Source organism: Halichoeres trimaculatus, unplaced genomic scaffold, assembly GCF_033239565.1.
Source record: "Halichoeres trimaculatus isolate MK-OKI-2021-1 unplaced genomic scaffold, fHalTri1.1 fHalTri1_scaffold_18, whole genome shotgun sequence".
Lineage (NCBI taxonomy): Eukaryota > Metazoa > Chordata > Actinopteri > Labriformes > Labridae > Halichoeres > Halichoeres trimaculatus.
This window is the reverse complement of record NW_027437196.1, coordinates 17,610,022-17,627,092: the sequence shown is the minus strand read 5'-3', so window position 1 is coordinate 17,627,092 and position 17,071 is coordinate 17,610,022. Positions and strand designations below refer to the sequence as shown.

At 38.7% G+C, this 17,071-nt stretch overlaps 2 protein-coding genes across 4 annotated transcripts in view; one reads left to right on the top strand and one right to left on the bottom strand.

The window, feature by feature from the left end:
• Window positions 1-37: 37 nt before the first annotated feature.
• sec61g (SEC61 translocon subunit gamma) lies at window positions 38-2,172 on the top strand. The gene is made up of 4 exons (XM_074693933.1): window positions 38-175; window positions 552-654; window positions 818-920; window positions 2,016-2,172. Exons 2-4 carry the CDS (start codon window positions 561-563, stop codon window positions 2,023-2,025), a joined length of 207 nt encoding a protein of 68 aa, XP_074550034.1. The 5' UTR covers window positions 38-175; window positions 552-560; the 3' UTR covers window positions 2,026-2,172.
• A 116-nt stretch (window positions 2,173-2,288) lies between these two features.
• The window catches only part of tpk1 (thiamin pyrophosphokinase 1), a 91,103-nt gene continuing 76,320 nt past the window's right edge, over window positions 2,289-17,071 (bottom strand). For all 3 annotated transcript variants that reach the window (XM_074693929.1, XM_074693931.1, XM_074693930.1), the window contains exon 9: window positions 2,289-2,979. In XM_074693929.1, coding sequence (XP_074550030.1) covers window positions 2,834-2,979 — 146 coding nt within the window. In that variant the 3' untranslated portion in view covers window positions 2,289-2,833. The remainder of the gene's footprint in view (window positions 2,980-17,071) is intronic.

Genomic DNA, 17,071 nt, shown 5'->3' with positions numbered 1-17,071 from the left:
ACCTGCAGGTGGCGCTGTGGTTCATGGTGTGAGCTCAAAAGGAAGGAGAAGGCTGTAACTTGTGCGCATGCGCATGTAAAGTCTACGTCAGCTCTTCTCCTCTAACAGCCCCCTGAAAGCTACGTGGCTCTCACTCCTCTGTCTGTCTGCTTCTCTAACGCAGCCTTTGAAACAGGTAAGAAGGGTACATTTCTACTTAATGTTGTAGTTTTAGTCTGTTAAAATGGTTCATCTTACTTACTGTTGATTGTTTTGTGAATGAATTTCCAGCTGAGCTAAGAAACATCGACTGAGTAGCTTCACTCGCGATAACGTCATTTCACTGGGATAATGGAGCTGTCCTAACAATTTTCAAAACATAGTTTCCAAAATTCAAGTATATAGTTTTTATCATACATATTTTAGTTCCAGCGAGAAGGAAAACAGGACTCAGAGTATGTTACATGTTTAAGTGATGTTGGACTTGTGAAACGATTTAGGCCGCTTTAGTCAACGTCAGCACCGTAAGTAGTCCAGTCTTTTAACTGTATTCATTACAACTGTGTTTACAGCTCGACATCATGGATCAGGTTATGCAGTTTGTTGAGCCCAGTCGGCAATTCGTGAAAGACTCCATAAGGCTCGTAAAGAGGTGCACAAAACCCGACAGAAAAGGTAGGTTTATGTTTGTTTGTTTGTTTGTATGTATGTATCTGTTGTCGTCCTATTATTTTTTTTGTTCTGATTGCAGTGTGATATACATGGTTACTAACCAGCTGCTCGATTTTTGGCCGGTGCTGTTTTGTTTAATCTAACCTTTTATTCTTCTTGTCTCCAGAATTCCAGAAAATCGCCATGGCCACAGCTATTGGGTTTGCCATCATGGGTTTCATCGGTTTCTTTGTCAAACTCATTCACATCCCCATCAATAACATCATTGTGTAAGTACCAACACGTTTTATTCTCAAGATCAATCATCAAAGACATTTTGTGCCCAGTTGATTGGTGTTGATTGTAGAGAAGAAAGTGATGAGTCAGCCTTAGAGAGGGGCAGTCTCAATCAGACAGGGGCATCTGATGCTTGGGAAGAGCTTTTCTAGATACACTGGGGTAATGTCTCACTGACATGAGTAATACCTTTTCAAGTAGACATGTTGGTCTGAATGGTCTTACCCAAGGACATCAATTGCATCATTGCTTCTTCCTTGACTTCTTGACAGAGAAATTAGCAGAATGCATTCCATGTAGCCCACATCTTCACTACATCCAGACCTCTCTCAGTTGATCTGTAATAAAGCAGTTAGTGTTTGTTCCTAATTTAACCCACAACATAGAAATGGAATAGCTTGTTTTCCTCATTTGCATCTCAAACTGAGTGAGATCATAAAAAAATCTTGGATTCTGGAGCCACCGTGGTTATTGAAAATGGCAGTTTTGATTATGTGTAACATTTAGAGCTGATCAATCAATCTAAACTTTGTCCATCCTAGTTGTCATGCATCAGAGGGTGTCAATTTTTCTGTTATTTTAATTATAAATATAAATTGCACAGGATTTAAAAAAGGTGTAACTGAGTGAAGAAATTCTTTTTGACATGGCTCCTCATTTAAAAAAAAAAAAAGAAAAAACTTTTTGAGACCGATCATGGTATTACAGGGATAGCACTGAACAATTTAAGGGAATTACATCACTTGTTAGGAGATTATCCAATTACACAATATTTTTAATTGATTTTTGTCACATTTACACACAGAATGAAAGAAAGGCGATTATATCTTTGGCACTCAGAATTTTATTTATGTGCACAGTAAGAAAACTTTGGAGTTGTGTTTGTTTTAGCTGTCAGTCAGAATATTCACTATGTATCAGCGCAGATATTGGATTGTGTGTACAGTGGACTATATTACTGAGGTACTGAGATACACAGAGAAGTATCCTTCTCAGGACTAATTGATGGTTTGATTATTAAACCTGAAAAATCTTCAGTACATTCTGATCTGTCTCACTTCAAACTATTTTTCTTGTTTTTCTTCCAGTGGCGGTTAGATCCTGGTTGAACGAAACAGACCTGCGAATCATGGATTTGGAGACAACGGTGCAAAATGTTCTTGGGGTGGTGTGACTGGGGACAAGAGGGGTGACATTTTTTCATTCTGTTCACAACATTTGTATTTCAATGTGTAAATAAAACAAATGGAAACCCACAATCTGATTTGTCCTGGTACTTCATACGATGTGACACGACATGTCAAATAGTTTCATTTTTACCTTTTTATTAACTTTCAGAAGTGCGGTAATCAACCCATTAAAGGCACTGTGATTAAAGTTGGTGTATTGTTTTACTCAGCTCAATCACAGATGTTCATATGGTTTTTTGAAAAGGTCAGTGACAAACAAGAGCACTGATGTTGAAGGCACTGAGCAGAAGCGGCACTTAAAGGGAGATGTGTAAATTTTGTCTAAAATAAAAAGTGATTCATTTCAGGGGAAGCAGACATCAGCATATATGATTGTGATATAAAGTGCAGACTTGTTTCCAGAGATTAATTTCCAGATAATTCTTTTTAAATCAAAGTGAAGTGAAAAAAAACAAAGAAAAAAATAGAACAGAAGAATCTTTGGCAAAGAGGTCAACTCTTGTTTAAAACTAGGAGTGCACATTATAGTTATTTCCAGTGCCCCAACAGAGTCAACCATTTATTACTCAAAATAATACAAAAATCAAAACATGAAAATAGTGGTGTTGTAACACGCCAACAGCTAAAATATAAAACTGCCAGTTTTCCAAAATCTCAGCTGTAGGAAATCTTCAGAGTGGTCGGACGTGTGGCAGAGAAGAAGAGGTTCCTACGTGTCATTCTCCGTTCTTTGAGATCCCCATGCTCCAGAGCAGGGGCTGGTCTGTTGTCACAGTTACAGGCTTCCTGGGAGTTCCAGGGGTGCCGGGTTCGTAGGTGTTGGAGGTGCTTACAAGCTTTCCAAACTGCAGGACCTGGTTGTCTGAACAGAGGACAGAGCCATGATTAATCAAAGCTGTGAAAATGGCAGAGTGCTTGAAATAGCCAGGTTTAATTGCACAATGAGTAAAGTGGATAATCACTTTTCAGTCTAGTTACTTTACGTAGCTCTCTGACTTTAAAATGCAGCTGTGTGTGTGTGTGTATGTGTGTGTCTGAGTGTTTTTATAGAGGATGTGGTCTGCTGTCCTTGAAACACCACAGCGAGGTGGTCTGCATAACTTCGCTTCATGTCTGACCAAAGAAATTTGGACCTAACACAGCGGTCCGAGGCCATGAAGGGTTCACAGCCAAAACCACACACATTCACAGAGGCTATTGTGCTGAGACCACCAAGCATACTCCACTTTATGCTTTGTGAAGCGCTAACAAAACCTCTCAAAGAGCTGTTAGCAACAGGAAAGGTGACCACTGAGGTGTAGAAACCATTTAAACGTAATGCTTGGAAGAATGATAATGAATAATAGTATATTTTATAATCTTTTTTTCACTGTTTGTTAGGAGTACTGGCAGTAGCAGTTTTGCAACAGGTGAAATAATTACTTCTATTTTGTGTTTGTTCACTGTTTTATTTCCTCTATTAGTTATTGCCTTCTATATCAAAATAAAAATTGTATTGAACATACTTGTTTCTTACAACTTTAAAAACATGAATGCTCATTAAATGTAACTGGAGGTGGTTTGATGAAGATTAAATATAAAAGAACTGAAAATAACAGCTGGTCAACACTGACATCTAGTGGTTAAACTGGAGAAATGGGGTGGTAATTTATATCCAGGATATCCACCCTGTTGGTTTTGATGCAATTGTTTGAACTATTGTTCTAAAAGGCCACCCAATGCCTAACTGCCTGGACACATGAACACCGACAGAATTAAATTAAAAATAATAAATATATATATATTTTTTAAAGTAAGAAAATTTACCATGCTCACAGCTCTAATAACTTTTTGTCACTTTTTATCAATCTCTATCTACATTCTATTACAGTTACACAGTGTGTTCTCCAATGTGTGCATCATTTATGCAGGATTTTAATAATGGTTGTAATTGTTATTTTAATAATTTGGTTTCATAGTAAGAAATAGCTCTTCAGCTTATTTGCTTGTTTGGAGGTTAAAAAAAAAAGTTATCTTGTATAATTTGAAAATTGTAAAATTGGATCATATTTCTGTCAATAAAATGCTAGCTGAATTAAAAAGCAATGGCATAATTTAAAACTCTGATTAAAGCTACTCAAGAAAGATTTATTTTATCAATAATACAATCTGAAATGTACATGTGCCAAGATCTCCAGCCATACCTTCTATATCCACTCTACCAGAAAACATTAAAGTAACCAAGATCTACAAGACCACGTACGACCACACAAACACACATCAGAGAAAACCAGTCTAACTTCTGATTTTCTCAAGTCAAGGTATCTTTGTTTTGTGTTGATATTGAGTAACCTTTTGGTTAAAAATGTAAGTGTTAGCAATGTGTATGCAAAGTGTGAATATGCTGCATTTATAATGGTATGTCTGTGCAAGATTTCAGCACAACACTACAGTGCTATGTCCCCAATTAGCATTGTGCAGTTTGCACACTGCTAAGACAAAAGTCAATGCTCAATGTTTAATTTTAGGCCTCATCATGGTTAAAACCTCAAAAACTTTTACAAGCTGTGCCTCATCTGTAAATAGAATTTATTCATGCAAAATAATCCAATTTTAAGGAGAATCCTGATCTATTGTTACAGATTCTGCATGAAAATGTGCTAAACCTGCAGTCATGAAACATGATTGGGGTATTAAGGAGTTATGAGTTCCAAAAAAACACAAGGGGTTGAATGTAATCTGCTAAACTCATCCAGGAAGTGACAGGCAGTCACCCAGCTCATCACTGATTTATGATTTTGCTTTAAGCCTGGTGACTGAGTGGTGACAGAAGTGTGTCAAGAGGATGACTTTTTGGAGTGTGTTGGAAAAAGGCAGTCCAGCCTCTGGTGGACACTTCAGGGACAGCAGTTCATTGCATTACAGCATGGGCTTCACTTTCTGACCCAGGAGGTTGTTACTTGGTGTCATTACTGTGATTTAGTGGAGCAGACGAACAACCTGAGAGTTCAGCTGCTGGGTTGTGTCTAATGTGAGAAGGCAAAAAAAGACTATCAGCGGTTCACTATTATCTACCATCAGCAATTCTGCAGAAAGTAAAAATATAAAACAGTTGTGATTATATTTTTTACCGTCTAATGATAGCTACACAAATCTGTTATCTTTGTCTTAAAGGTCAGAAAAGGTCTCTCCATGTCTTTGTTTCTATTTCATACAGGAGCTTGTGGTAGCTCACGTGTTTATGTCCTCTTGTGATGCACTCCGTCTCTCAGCTCTCACACCCCTGGCTGCTGTGAGCATTGACTTCACTTTTCCCAGCCATCTTGATCTAATTATCTGGGCTGCCTGCCTGGTGTCAGTGGGCCATAAGCAGTGTTTGAAATGAGTTGGAGGATTAGCGCTCTGAGTGGCACAAAGCACAGCTGTAGCTAGGTGGGCCTGATGAGGTTGTGTTTCCTCCCGTCAATCATTTCCACCCCATTAGTGGCTCTATTTTATTTTCATTTGTGGGACTAGCATTGCCATCTGCTCTACTGAATATATTGTTTCTGGATGACCTTAAAAGGCACCAATTTGTATCTTTCATTACACTCAAACAACAGAGTACAGAGTATTTTCACTTTTCAGTCAGCTTATCTGGCAAGTATTGCTGTGCAGTAGAAGTTTAGTTATTCTCATACAACACATTTTATTTTTTCATCATACATTTCTTAAATCCAAGGGATAGTTCAGGTTCTCCAAAGTATAGAGAGAACACAATGTTTTGGATACTCTCACTACCTCACCTCAGTGAACAGGCACTATGTTGTAGAAGAGAGATGACATATGAGCGGGAATAAATTGTAATGGAGAGAAAAAAAAATACATTTATGGAAGAAATCCAGGACTAAGTTTAACAAACAAACATGACTGATTGAGAGAGTTTGTTTGTGCAGTGTTTTACTCACATATGTATAGTCCAAAGCTCCATTTCCACCAAGGGGTTCAGTTTGGTTTGTCTCAGTATGGCACACATTTTGTGGTGTTTCCATTGACTAATCCTGGGACAGATCTAAAAAAATTACCAAGATGAACTGTCCCACTTTTTGGGGACCCTTCTGTTGGGGTCCCAGACTGAACCGATCAGACCCCAGAAGGTGGAGCTACAAGACTGCAGTTCGTTGATTGGTCAAAAGAATTGTCACTAACCATGCAACGGCAGTTGTATTTCTCCCCACGGCACACAGTCTTCTCTGAAATAAAGCTTGATTTTGCTTTGTAACAAAGAGTCACATGTAAATCAAAAAGAAGACAAATTGCTGTATGAATTCCATCATTGCTCTTTGTTTACTGTGTAGTGTTTTTCCTCTTCATTGGATTTATTAGCAAGGTACACTGTGTCGTGCTGCTATGATATTGTGCTACTATGTAACTATCGGCATCCGGCTTACATGCCACCTACCATAAGTGGACATGGTTGGCTTTGGAAATGCCAACAGAATCATGCTTTACCGATCAAACCCATACCAAATTGTACTGATTGAAACCGGAGCGCTTGGTGGAAATGGGGTTCTGTAGTTAAGAACAGCAGTACTTTTCTTTACAAGCTTCTTTTGTCTGCTTGTCACATATTGAAAAGAATTTTTGCTTTTTCCATGCATGTCGAGTGCTTGTTTTTTGATAACGGTTAGCCTTTTTTAAAAAAACAACCCCCTGATTGGCTTTCAGAGGGAAATGAGGAAGTTCGTCAACCTTGTGTCTTGATGACTCAGACATACAGACTTTGATAGGCAGGAAAAAAGATTTTCAGTCACAGACTAAAGTAGGTAAGTGATTAGGGAAAGGTACCTAATTAGGTACTTTATAGGTACCGACTGAATTCTGTCAAAAGTACCGGGTACCGATTCACGAAAAAATCAAATGGTACCATGTTCAGGTACCTAAATGCATCCTGTAACTGTGAGGGAGTGAAAGAGGCGACTTTCTATGCTGGACATGAACACAGCATTATAAGTTTATATATTGAAGAATAAATGTGTTATATCAAAAAATATATACATTATCAAACAAATTGATATTTTTTAACACATAAACACACAAAAAAGTACCAAAAAATTGACACCGCTGAGTACTGATACTGATTGCCAGGTACTGGGCATCGGTATTGTTTCAAATGTGAAAGGTACCCATTCCTTTAAGTGATGCACCTTTGAACCTTTGTTTTGAACAGGCGACTGTATCACACTTTAAGTCCTGACAGTTTTTTACGGTTACCAAACTATCATTCTCTGTGCTCTAACACACATCCTAATCAAGTGTGTGAGCTCTGCATCTTGCATGCTTTTTAATGATGTTTCTTCACACATTACTTTCTGTTGTTAGTCTTTCATCAGCTGAAAAGAAGAGTGGGTACAAAGGCAGCTTGGTCCACTTTGAGTGCATCGTGTTGATTGCTTCATATTTTCTGGAGGCTATCAAAACTTCAGATAAAATAATTTAAACACGATAATAATGTACATGAACCCTGGGTCAAACAATTAAAGATACTGAAGTAATTCCAAAGTACTAAATGAAAAGTTTTATCTGTTTGTTAAGAATATAAATGCTGGTTAATCATTGAAGCCAGATTCAGCACACACATCTTTAATATCGCAGTGTACTGCAGACTATTAACCCAAACCAGTGCCTGATAATTGCACTGTTTCAACATCCTCCATTAGAGACACATGAAAAGCATTAAATAATAACAACTGTATGAATATGCAAAAATAATCACTTCATGCAAGGGCGAAAATGAGCACAAAGGAATAAAGAGGAAAGAATGAAGCAAATCATTTGTCCACAGGCAGCTGCACGCACATCAAACAGGGACAAAACACAGTTTTCTGCTTCAAAGACTGCCACACAACAGGCATGATGTTAGGCAAGAGTGGCTCAGAATGTCAAGGAAAATAAGCTGCATGCGAAGTTAATGTTTATAATAAAGGAGGCAGCACACAGCACGGTTACCACGCTTTGGGTGGATGAGAATAATGTCCGACTGTGTTCAAGTGCTGTCCTGAAGTTTGTGCTCTGCAGGTTAATGTTCAGACACCAGCTGAGCCACAGAGAATGCCTCAGAGGTGGAAAAACAAAGACAATACTCATAGATACTTTATTATTTTGTGTAAGTGGCCACATAAATACACTTTGTAGCTCTGTAAACAAGGATCAAAAAGCACCGAACCTTGACTGTAGGTAAATGTTAACAGTGTCCATCTCCTCCTGTTATGTGATGTGAACCCAAAATACAGCCTCAGTGGGAGTTGACGTATTAACCCTGGTGAAGTTCAGTCATGTGTAGAAACAATCCAATGGATGAAACTGCAGGACTGATGCCACAACCCTGTGTCCATCCAAACCTACATTTATCTTACAGATTAAACTTCAGAGACTCTCAGGATGATGCAGCCCACAGCAGAAACTGAGTTTTTCTCCAAAGTTTGATGACCCTGGTGTTGGCTGTCAAAGTTAGCCTGTCAACACTTTAGCGCAAACTCCTCTGTTTTTTTTCTATACCATAGACACACCCTTGTTCTATGATCTCCATTATATTTTCCAAGTCTCACTCTGAGGTAGTCAGAGCCTGATGTAACTGTTAAAGTATAGATTTGATATAAAAGCAGTATGAGTCCTTCATGATTCAATCTTTAATCTTTTAAAAAAGTGATCTGAGACGACCTTCATGGCTGACCTGTTGGTGCTGCACTTAAGACAGTGTGTAAAAGTTCTTGACGTTTCTAACTAAAGACTATGTAAAAGGGCTAGTCCCTCTAACAGGCAACTTCAAAGTCTGAAGCTTCAACTTTCTCCCAGTTTCTTTTTCACTTTAGTGTTCTGCCTCCTCAATTTAGGCAACAAATACAAAACTAACATCAAAACCGAACAGTATTTTGGTAATCAGCTATTTTTTATTTTTATATTTTGCTGTATATATTCATAACTTTCCCATAAAAAACTGCACAAGCTTTCTGCAAGCAACACATACTGTGCATACCAACATTTCCATCTGTAGCTGTTATATTTAAAAGAGGGAGGACAGAATATAGCCAAAAAAGTGTGATGGCTTTTGAAAAACAGTGATTGCTTGTGCAGTTAACAAAACAGCCACTAGAAGCAGTAGAACACCACATTAGGGAGAATAAGTCATGTGCAACAGGATGGCAAAGAGGCACCCACATTTACTAACACACATTATCTCTGTCTGCCTCTTATACACACATCCATTAACTAACATTCACACACACGCCAACACACACACACACACACACACACACACACACACACACACACACACACACACACACACACACACACACACACACACACACACACACACACACACACACACACGTGCAAGCTCTTTACCGAGTACAAAAGGCTTTCAGATGGCTTCATTAGTAATCCCCTCCTCAAAGCTGATACCGATCAATAACGGCCCCCATTGCAGAGGGGGCCAAAATGAGCGTCGCACCCTCCAGTGACAACAATGGAGATGTTTGCTGCCTGTAATTGCATTTCCAGCGCCACAGCCGAAAGGGCCCGTCAGCTGTAAGTAGACCGTATTTACACAACAAATTACCCAGGAGAGAGGGTGGGCGAGGAGAGAGACTCACAGGCAGATACTACACGCTGCAGCAGGCAGGTAGAGAGGGGGAATTATGGGTATTGGGGCCTATTTTGAAAGGGAGAGAGGACTGTTTCTGCTCTGTAGTTTTCATTCAATATTTTTTGGTAAAATGCTCTCAGAAAAGGTCAGTATCCCTGTATCCATGTATCTGTGCTATGTCTGTACAGTATTCACCAAGTGAAGTCATGGAAACTGGCCTCTGTCCACAGATACCTCTTATTATAATATCTATAAAAAAGAAAAAGTATGAAACAAAACTTTCAGTCCTTGGTAGTGATTATGAATTATTAAGAACTAACTAATTTGGAAATCATTTCTATCCTATTTGACTCCTGCCCCTTTCAACTACATCTGAAGCGGAGAACAAAATAACTTTCCGCACATGCGCCGCTTAAATTATTCTAACTGAAGATTTGGGATCAACAGTTTACATGTAATGTGATCCAAAGCATTCTGATGTTAACCAGAATTAGTACATGTTATTTGGAAAGCTGACGTGCAAAAGAGATGAATACCCCTCATCTCAAGGTTAAGCTTTAAAAATCACAGCATATGAAAATGTCTGTCAGATATTTCTTGCCTGTTCAGTACACTCGTTAACTTGTTCCACATGTCCTTCCCATGAGCTTTTTATAATTCTCAAAAATTCATTTTGTCAAAGTGTAGACCACAAAGACAAACTATCCTTGATTTCTACGTGTTGGATGTAGAGCCAAACATTTCATCTTTGTTTTTGTTTTGCTGATTTTGGCTTTTAGCCCATAAAATCCACCATCTCAAATGATCAAAGTGTTTTCTAAAATCAATTCCAAGTCACAATGTCATTTTATAATGCATTTGTTTTAGCTGTAGGTTTTAATTATTTAAATCCAAAACATTTCAAATATTCTGGTTTACACTAAAGAGCCTAGACCAGGGGTGGCCAACCTGTGGCTTGAGAGCCGCATGTGGCTCTTTGCCTTTCATAGTGCGGCTCTTCGATCCATTCCTATATTTATATATATATATATATATATATATATATATATATATATATATATATATATATATATATATATATATATATATATATAGAGAGAGAGAGAGTTATATATATTTTTTATGTATGTTTTATATGTATTTTTATTAGGGCTGGGCAACGATTAAAACTTTTAATTGTAAATCAGGGAAATTGCATGATTTCCCTGATTAATCATAATTAATCGCATTGTGAAAGTGCCATAACATCTGTCATGCAAACACTAAATCAGTACTTGTTACACAGTAATAGTTAAATCACATATTTAGTGAAAATCAAATTTAGAAAATGTAAATACAAAATTAAAGCTTATTGCCACTGTCAGGGCATTAAAGTGATACTCCGGGATGGAACAAGTTGGGTCCTATCACAAAGTTTAGGACAGAAATTTCCCCTACAGCAGTGATTTTGTGCAGCAGAAGCCCAGAGCGCTCACACCAATCACCCCCTCCCTGCTCGTCTGCCCGTTTCCTCTGCACTCAGACGGGGCAATATTTTACTTGACCAAAAACACAAATAAACGGACTCCCACCGAAAAAGTCTGATATCGGTCTGCATTCATGCTTTATTTAGAGAATTTTCAGCGCGTTACTTTCACAAAAAACACAGCTAAATAAGGCTCTAGTTCTCATCGTGTCTCTTCGTCCTGGCAGACTACCTGCGTTTTTTTATATCTGGCACGCCGTGCGCGCGGACTGATACACTAAGTGGCGAGCGCCTTTAAGTTGCGTGGCGTTGCCCCTCTTCTCCATACTTGTTTTGGTCACTCATTGTGTTTTTCCGTCAATTTCCGGTTCCACCGCGGACATTTGCAAAATAAAAGCATGTGAGCAACATTCACTAATGTGCGATAAAACATTCAACGCCGTTAATAGATTGACGGGTTAACGCGAAAATAAGCCGTTAACTTGCCCAGCACTAATTTTTATATATATATTGTTATATTGTTTTGAGTAGTGGTGTGCTGATCAATCTAAAATATTGATATTTTGATGCCTCTGTTGGGATCAGTATTGATCAGTACTTGGGTGATGAGATTGATACTTAAGTTTTGGTTTGTCTTCTTTGCATGTGCTCCTTGCAGTTGCTCATGTGCTCATATCTATCTAGATAGATAGATAGATAGAAGGAGATGTATTGATCTTCATTTTATGTCATTTTGATTATGTGTGAGAGGAAGTGTGTCTGTAAGTGCATGTGTGTGATGTGACTCTTTGTAGTACCACAGTATTTTTTGTGGCTCTGGGTCTCTGACTGGTTGGCCACCCCTTGCCTAGAACATGTCATAGTAAACTTTTTCTGGGTATTCTTAGTATCTGAGCTGTATGTCCCCACTTATTGACACAGAAAAAGAAGAGGTTACCCAGAAAGTAATCAGCCTGAAACACTTTCATAGCAGAATTTTGTGGTTAATCAAAAGGGCTTGACTTTAACGCTGCATAAAATGTGATGGTTAATTCTGATTAAGAATTTATATGCAGCATTTTTAATCTGTTTGGGCTCTTACACCACTTCAAATTAGATTAATAGACTGCATGTAAATAAAGCTTCTGTCACTGTGTAATAAGATACTGATTGGTATCAAGGCCATCAAAAGCTGCCCCTCAAGTCATTCAGTACTCTGTTTATTTATGCTAATCTATCATAATCACTTGTAATGAGGGATAAAATCTGTCATTGACTGTGAAATCTGACACATAACAACTTAAGAATAACACAGAGTTAGACTTCATGATCCCAGGTACTCCAGCACAAACAAACAGATCATTTTCTCTGCCCATTATATCTGAATGTGTTTCACATCACTCACGTGTCTCTTTTTAACCAGACATGTCATCCAGAGGCAAATTGAACTCACTCAGTCAGGGGGGAAGAGGCTCCACTCCGTCAGAGCAGTGTGCTATCAAATTTTGCCACGCTTCACAGTCAGAGAGAAAATCATTTTCTATAAATCATGTTTGTTCAATACTGAGCTGTCCAATTACTGAAATGAGCCGAATGCATGACTGTGTTTCTCAGAAATTCTTCTGTTCTCTTGCTACCTGCTGAAGGCTACTGTAAATTATTGAAATCAATTGATTTGTACTTGTTTAAGGTAAAACAGGAGATTTAGAAAAAAAAGTTCCAAAATTTCTTAAAGAGCCCAGTCTGTTCAAGGCACCAAACAATCTTTGAGTATCTATTGTATAAGTTAAGATTCTTTTATTTTTCAGCACTGTACTGTCTTGTTCAGAGGAAAAAAAAAATACATCCATTTCTTCATGTTGACTATTTCTCCTTAAAGACAACTTTTCATACATGCAGGTGAAATCATTGAAAAAAAAAAGGTAGATTTACGTCTGAAATAGTTTTACTTACCAAGTCAAGTTTAACGCTATGGCAAGAGATTAAACAAGAGCAAGAACCAAGGTGTAAATACCATTTTAAACATCAATGACCAGGTTGCTTTCTTTCTCCAAGAAGCCAAAGATTTGATGTCAGTCTGATTTTAATACAGCAGCGTCCTTCATTTCCTCCACCCCTCCCCCTCCTTATATTTAAGGCTATTTATTGGCTATGACATGAGCCAAGGCGAGCATTAGCACTGTTAGCACCATCTGCTGCGCAACGATAGGCGCCTCCATTAAATGTTTATGACGGCACTGCTGAGTTTGTGGAAGAGTGTGTGGTGACAAACACTGCTGTGGCTTAAGTTGACCTTCAGATAAGAAAACTCGTCTCTGCTGGGAATGTGGAATCAGCCTGTGAAGGGACTAAAGCAAAAGCAAAGGCAGGAGAAAAGTGTATGCAAGATATTCGAGTGCGATGTGTTTGTGTAAATTAGGATCATGTAATATGTTTGAGTTTTATCTATTGGTTTTGCAAAGGAGTGCATGGTCACAAGATATGCATATTTGGTCCAAAATATGCAAATATGTCCGTGCATCCTTCTCTGCCTCGTTGCTAGTCTGCCACTCCACTGGGGGTACGAGAAGCAGTTCACATCAAGCTCCTCATCGTTCCCCCTGCTGCCCCCTGCGTGTGATGTGCACAGTGCCAGAAATCTACAGATCCATAAATAAAACCATAAAACAGCAGTTTTCCCTCCTGCTGCCACACTGCACCACTACGGAATACATACACTTTTCATTTCCCCTCTCCAGGACCTTGGTAAGTGCAAGTGAAGGAGAGAGGGAGTGGAAATAAGAGGCAAGAGAGAGAGCAAAGAGGGGGAAAGTGGGGGCAGGAGAGCAAAGAGTGGCAGTGTTATTATGTAGAAAGGTGTAGCAGAGGAAAGGGAGGGAGGGCAAGCTTATGTAGAAAGGGATCTGAAAGAAAAAAAACAGACAGGAGAGTAGTTTAATTTTCTTTAGACTGAAATGTTGAAACAATGAAAGAAAAACATAAGATGAGGGTACAGCCAAAAACAGAAGAGAAGAGAAGAAATATGAAAGTAAGAAGAGAAGGTCAGGGTGCATGTTTGCATCTAGAGAAAAGGAGGGAAAAGAGAGATCTTACAGTCGAGATGTCTGCCTCGGGCAGGGACACTGGGTTAGCCCTCACTGAACCAAGTTTGTCAGACACATGTATCTGTTTGACTACCAGATAAAGTACATTTCCTTTTCTTCCTCTGAAAACAATCCTTCCCTGTGTTTAAATGCTTCCTGAATACTAAAAAAATCTCACAGAATGCTCAGGTTGCAGCGTTTCATCGCAGCTGCGAAGCATAACTGTAAAAGGCAATCCTGTCAGCAGATTCTTCAATTTATTGTCTCTGAATTCAAAATGTTTCCCCTCCCCAACAGTTTCACAGCTACAGAATGGGATCCCAACATCTGGCCTATTTTCAAATAGGACTGCTGTGTGTTCTCGTAAAGTCTGAACAAGACATTAACGAACAGAACAGCACTTCAAACTTCTTGCTGGTTTACACAACAGAGACAGGCTGTGTTGGTAACGTCCTTGTGAAGCATTTCCTCTGAAAGCAAAGAGATGAATGGAAAGGTTGTTTAAGTTATGTCTTCATTGTGTTGTGCAAGGCTTAGGGGCAGTTATAGGAAAGTAGAAGTTGACCGATATAGGCCAATCCTGAGAAACTCCTTATTCCAACAAGCCGCCATTACTTCAGTGGAAAAAGCTCCTTAACTAGCACACGCTTAAAACGAGAGCGGTCAGAAGAATCAACCTAAACCAAAGTATTTCTGTTTTATCACCATAAAATAACTATGCCATGGAGATCTAGGAAAATGTGTGCACTTTTAGGCTGCCATAACAGCGGTGGCGACCAGATCAGGATTATCCTGCTCGTACCCAAGCAGCACATGGCTAATTGAATATTTATGAGATAAACACGAAATAGTAGCTGGGTTGCATGCACAAGCTCACAGCACTGAAGACGTAACTTCATAGGATAACACTTAGCTTTTACTGAACCAGATGACCTTTTCTTTCGATGGCAAGGAAAGCCTGTTGGTGTTTTGTTTTGCGGCTGTTAGCTGCTCATGATAGCTAATAAGCAATGGGCTAACTGGGTATTTACTGAAAGTACTGGTTGTTACTGTGTGAAATGCAATAAAAGGCAGCTAGTCATACGTTATGGTCTTGATCCAAGTCTCAAGCAAATAGGAGGAATTATTATTTTTTCCAGTAATTTTAAAAATCTGGTTATGTAATCTGTGTCAAAGGATTGTCAGCTCAGGCTGTGGTTGGGTTCAGGTTTTTATAGTCTTTAACTTGAGTGGAATTTTGTACTGAAATATGTGGCTCCAGCCTTGCTCTTGTGAGACATGATACTGAATCAGTGTTTGTATTTTTAGCTTTTTGCTGCTGTTAAATGCTGGTTTCAACCATAAGAGGAATACGAGTGAATTCTGGAGGTTGTTCAGCTGCAAGGGTCATAGTGTGAACTCTGGATCCAATTTCACATTTTAAACGTTATCTTTTAAATAAATGTTTGACATGGGTAAAATCCTTCATCTGTAAGATATAACTTAAGTCTTATAGCCCTCTGATTACAGTACTCTTGTGGTTCTATAACATTTTTATTACGAACATTTCTGACATTTTCTCACAGCCAGTAGGTGGTAGCAGACACCACTGTTCCACCGCAGTAATGGCAGCCAGCCACGATGGCAGTGCCCACAAATCAGTCGTAGGATTAGTTTATAAGATTTGTGGACAACTAGCAATTCAAAAGGAAAAGACAGATTAGTTACTAGCACAAGAGCAGACATTTCTGATTGAACTTAACTAATCAGATTGAACAATATTTAGTCTCATCCATGTTAGAAAGAAAAACTGTGAATACTATCATGCAAGTTAAAGAAATAAACTAATTGGTTTATAATGATAAAAGGACATAGTCAGATTCTTTAATTCTTTTTGGGGAAAAAAAATAAATAATACTTTGAGAACTTGACTTTAACATGACCCATCTACTGGCTAGAGAAACGGCCAACCAGGCTTCATGCTTCTCATCCTGCAGCTCTAAATTGTTAAATTTCTCTACATGTGTAATTCATTGCTGTAATTCTTTATGTAAAACGTGACACTAAAAATATGGGACATTTTTTGAAGTCCTTATTAAAACACTTTCTCATTTGCATGGCGATGTGTTTATGAAGGCTTACATTTCAGAAACAGCATGCTCTCATTAACAGTGAGGGCAAGCTTTCTAATCTTGCCCAAAGTTTACTTTTAATTAAGATTTCTCAATTGCTTCTGCTCTCTGAGAGACGTTACCATCAAGATCCATCTGTGTTCATGTGTTTGTTTTTTATCAAACCCCCCCCCCCCCCCCCCCCCCCCCCCACCTGCCTACACACTGCGTGTGTGTGTGTGTGTGTGTGTGTGTGTGTGTGTGTGTGTGTGTGTGTGAGTGTTTGTCTATGCCTCTAATGTTGCATTAGTTTGTGTGCGTCAGGTGTTGGTGCCTTAAAATGCTGTGCATGTGCCTGTGTCTTTGTACTGCGCAGGGAGAACAAGTTAAGACACCCCAGCTGGTAGGTCATTTGAAGGTCCTTTACTGTCCCGATGACATTTCAGTTACTGCGTTTGAAGGAGTGTGAGTGAGAGGAGCTTCATCTCGGTAATATATGTGGTATTTGAAAGGCTGAAGAAAGAAAGAGAGTTAAGAGAAAATATATTGATCGAAATATGTGGCTCCTGTTTCTTGGACCTAGACAAACATGCAAATATGTGTTAGTGTTTACATTATTCAGATGATGCAAATGGGTTGTGTTTTAGGGTAGGTAATAGTGATAGAATGCAATTATAGATCATGACAGAATTTTTTAAACATTTTTTTCTAAATCTGATTCAGAAACCCTG